Here is a 4,609-nt window from a genome sequence, read left to right on the forward strand (position 1 = left end):
ATCACCCTGTAGCTGGCCACCTTTGATGAGGGTGTCTAGTGTTGAAAGGCCGAAACACCCCCTGATTCAAAGGTACACTACTGATGATGTGTCCCGAAATTTACAGCTTCCCCACGTCTGAGATACAGCTCTCACGCCACTCTCAACATCAAGGCAAACCTCATGTGCATACCATCTATTGGCACAATGGACAGTTTACCATCACGTCCCGTGTTTTATGATTCTAGAAATACTGTGTTTTAGAGGCCTTTTTCACTGTTATAGCGCCACCTATAGTCCAATCTACATGAAACTTTGCATGCATGTTAAGAGTCATCTGACACATTTTTCAACACGTTTTGTAAAGTTTTGAGTTTTCATTTAGGTTTTATAGGCTTCTGGGTATATTTGACCACACCCCTTTTTTATTGACCCCGTTACAGCTAACCAAAGGACAAAATTCTATATTTTTTTGATAATTATTGATCTAGAGAGTCCAGAGAGTATTACTGCAGTGGTTTGATCAAGATTGAGCAAAAAACCCAGAACTAGTTCGCAAAAGTAGGTTTTTAACATAATTGAGAATATTTAATGAACGATTGGATTGACAGCATTAGTCCCAGAGGCAAAGTTGCTGAGAATGAGAAGATTTATCATATGATATGAAGATATAGTGTATAAGTGAATAAATGAACATTTTCTACAATTTTAGGTCATTTTCTATAGAAATTTTGTGTTTTTAAAGCCTTTTTAGTTGTTATAGCGCCACCTATGGCCCGATCTCCATGAAACTTTGCATGGCTGTTAAGAGTCATACGACACATGTTTTGACCAACTTTCGTAAAGTTTAGGTTTTATAGGCTTCTGGTTGTATGTGACCACGCCCCCTTTTTAAATGAGCTACTTAAAGCTAACCAAAGGACAAAATAGCGCCAACTAGCGGCCGATTTCTTAAAAAATTCTTACAGACCTTTAGGGCCATGAGTCAAACATGCCCACCGAGTTTCGTTCCGATCAACCTCTGTTAACCTTGATAACGGAGGTGTTCAAATTTCATTGGCCGATGGCGGCCATGTTTTTTGAGATACGCAAATGACCTCATATACATTCCTTTGGACCAAGACGCTGCATACCAATTTTCAAGTCGTTTGGACCAACGGTTGCTTAGTTATCACTGTTTTTATGTTTTTTCAGTGGCAGAGCTGCGCAATTTTTTATTTTTTTTTGACCAAAGATTGAGCTCATAAACGTTTGTACCGAGTTTGGTGAAGATATCTCATTCCGTTCCAGCGTTATGCTTCAAATAACATTTGGCTAACGTTAGCATAGACGTTAATTGACGTACTGTTTCGTGCAAAAATCTAAATTTCCAATTTTTTTTTTTTTTTTTTTTTTTGGATAATTATTGATATTCAGTGTGCAGGGAATGTTTCTGAAGTGGTTTGATTCGAATCAGGTTAAAAACCTAGGACTAGTTCGCAAAAGTAGGTCTCAGATATAACTCAATTTTATAATAAATAATAATAATAATTTTTCATAACCCATTGGCAGGTGTTTTTGTTTTATTAAAGCACTAATCTTAAATTTTGATATATTTCTCTGAAAGTAATGGTCAAACATTTTAAATTGTTGTATTCTCCCATTTCATATAACATGAAATATAAGCTTATCTTCATATTTATAACATGAATGAAAAACAAGACTATTTTCTAAAACTTTACAATAAGGTGTCAGTGTAGGATTTGTGCACTGGAGGATGGGAGTTGATGGTTAGGTGAAATGGTAGGTAGTGGGGGCACCTATTGAAAGTCTGCTTAAGGCCCCCAAAATGCTAGGATCTGCTCTGCTTAGATTATTCTATTTGCCTGTGTTTTCTGGCTTGTTGCTATTGTTTGGATTTTTTAAATAGATTTTTTTTTTTTCAAAAAATGTGCATCATTTAGTTACATCAAATCAAATAAAAATAGCACATTAAATGTTACACACTTTTTGTGTGTGCACTGTAGATCTGGTATAAAGAATGGTTTGGCTCAGGTGGCTGAAATGACTGCAGTCCCAACTGAATTCTGCTCAGCAATAAAAAAAAGAGAAAATCTGTTCTCTACAAATAGTAACAGTTTTATTTAGACTCATGTTGTCCTGAAAATCCATTTTATGTTTTTTCCTGTAACTGTAATTTTTCTGTAACTGTCAAAAATTCCTTTCAGAGCCGCCTTGTTACTGATTTTTAACTACTACATAGACTGTCAACACACACTCAACAGGTATTGATCTTTCTTAAAATGTTTTAACTCCCAAATTATAACTGGTTTCCTGTCAATCATGTCTTTTTTCTCTTTTCAGTTTAAGATATAAGTGTGACCAGGTTGGTTCACTTGAGGATACTTTCTTTAATCATCTGGATCTTAATGAGGAAATTTAAAGTAAACAAACTGCCAAAATATGACTGTTTTCTAAATGGAGACCATTTTAATGTAAACCCATTGAAATGTGATCAAAAGAGTTTAATGTATTAAATTTCACAAAAATGCAGGTTATTTAGGTTGTTTAAGAATAATTGAAATATATTTTGAACGTAGTACAAATCCTGCATTCATGCCCCTCTTTTCCATCAGATTACTAAAAGTATTAAGATTGCTTCCAGTAAAACACATTTGCAAAATGGTTTCAGCATATATGAAATAAAAATATTTATTGTGATGCCTGAAATAAGCGTGAGAGGAGTTTTCAGTCAAATATCAAGGTGTTAGAATGCTTGATGCCACAGATATAAGTGGATATGAGAATCTTAAAGGCCTTTTGAAAACAAGGGTAGAAAAATCCATAAACCAAGGGGTTACAAGTCGAGTTGAAATATGCAAACCAAAACAAAGCATCAAAAACAACAGCTGGGGTCCAATAATTGAAAAATGGGTCGAGAGCAGCAGCAGTAAAAAATGGCAGCCAGCAGAACAAATAAACACCCATGACAATAGCCAGAGTTTTAGCTGCTTTTCTCTCTCTGTGAGCAGAGCTTTGACTCTTTATCCCTCCAGTCGCTCTTTCTGACATAACCTTTGCATGTTTTCGTGCAACACAGAAGATTTTTACATAGAGAGAGCTCATGATCATCCCGGGAAGGAAGAGTAGAAGAACTGGACATATAAAACTCCACTCCTTGTTAAAAAACACAACACAGTTTCCCACACAGTAAGTCTGCAATATAAGCATCTCCATTCCAACTGCATTTATCCCTGAAAACACAACACAGTTTCCCACACAGTAAGTCTGCAATATAAGCATCTCCATTCAAACTGCATTTATCCCTGAAAACACAACAAAGAAACTGTACCCACATGTAAACAGCCATATGAAGGTAATAAAAACAGTCATGTTGTTGTTTGTGACCCTCATTTTGTACCTCAGAGGGTCACAAATGGCCCAGTACCTGTCAACAGATATTAAACTGAGATGCAGTAAGGAGGACATACAGAGGCTCATGTCTAAACTAGAATGAACTTTACACAAGAAATCTCCCAGATACCAGCAGCCTTCAACAGATCGCACCATGTTGTACGGCATGACCAAAGAGCCCATCAGACAGTCACTAACAGCCAGAGAGCGAACGATCAGATGAGTTGGAGACTGAAGCTGTTTGAAGTGAGAGATGGAGATGATGACCAGCAGGTTCCCAAAAACTGTTGTGAGGATCATCAGCACTATTAAAACATACATCGCCACTTTAACCACAGTAAGACGCTGCAGTTTTTGACAGGAGTTCGGCCGGAATGGATAGCAGAGAAGCATGTTCTCAGTCTTATTTGAAGTCATCACGTCTGATCAAGATGCTGAGATGATTTTCTTTGTAAAAAGGTTGACAATTATAAACATGAGTTGAGTAAAGATAAATTTAAATATTTAGTACATCCCTGTCCATTTTAACTCCCTAAATGGACTGAGAGCAGCTCAGTTCTGTCCATATATACCCTCATATTTGAAGTAACCCTCCTTCACCTGTCACTGTTACCCATAGTTACAAAAACAACACTAACTCTGGAGATTAAAATGGGGGATAAATAAAAAATAAAATAAAATAAACCGAATTCATAAAAACATCTGTGATGCTCCACACTTCACCACAATGGTGACTCACCCAAAAACACCAACATAAAAGAAAGTCTCCCTATTTTCTCATTTTGCCAAAAAATGCAAAAAATAACAATTTATTTCAACATTTTCTCTCCCCATATCCAGTGCTGTGCAAAGCATGATGGGAAGTGTAAAACGTATTTTGAGCTACTTGATTGAAACATGTTCTTTCAAAATGAAAACATCAAGTTAATCCAAAAAGTTACAGTTTCAAGTCAGTTTAACATGATGCAATCATGTTTGAACGAGAAACCTGATACAATGGTGTTAAATCAAAATTAATTGTTTAAATAAAGTGAACAGCATAAAAAAACAACAACAAAAAACATTTTTGAGTGTAAATGCTACAAGTAAATATGGGTATCACAAAATTGTAATGCATTAAAGGGGTCATGAACTGAGAAACCCAAATTCCCTTGGTCTTTTGACATATAAGAGGTAGTAACTGATTACATGTAATCTGGATTATGTAATCAGATTCCAAAAATTAAGTACTTGTAAT

At 35.8% G+C, this 4,609-nt stretch overlaps 1 protein-coding gene across 1 annotated transcript; it reads right to left on the minus strand.

The window, feature by feature from the left end:
- Window positions 1-2,706: 2,706 nt before the first annotated feature.
- Window positions 2,707-3,877, minus strand: LOC131527321 (trace amine-associated receptor 3-like). The gene is made up of 2 exons (XM_058756347.1): window positions 3,295-3,877; window positions 2,707-3,246 (listed from the first exon to the last, which is right to left on the minus strand). The coding sequence occupies exons 1-2, from the start codon at window positions 3,787-3,789 to the stop codon at window positions 2,707-2,709; spliced, it is 1,035 nt and encodes a 344-aa protein (XP_058612330.1). The 5' UTR covers window positions 3,790-3,877.
- Between the last annotated feature and the right edge of the window lie 732 nt (window positions 3,878-4,609).

The sequence above is a fragment of the Onychostoma macrolepis genome, chromosome 20 (assembly GCF_012432095.1).
Source record: "Onychostoma macrolepis isolate SWU-2019 chromosome 20, ASM1243209v1, whole genome shotgun sequence".
In the NCBI taxonomy this organism is placed as follows: domain Eukaryota; kingdom Metazoa; phylum Chordata; class Actinopteri; order Cypriniformes; family Cyprinidae; genus Onychostoma; species Onychostoma macrolepis.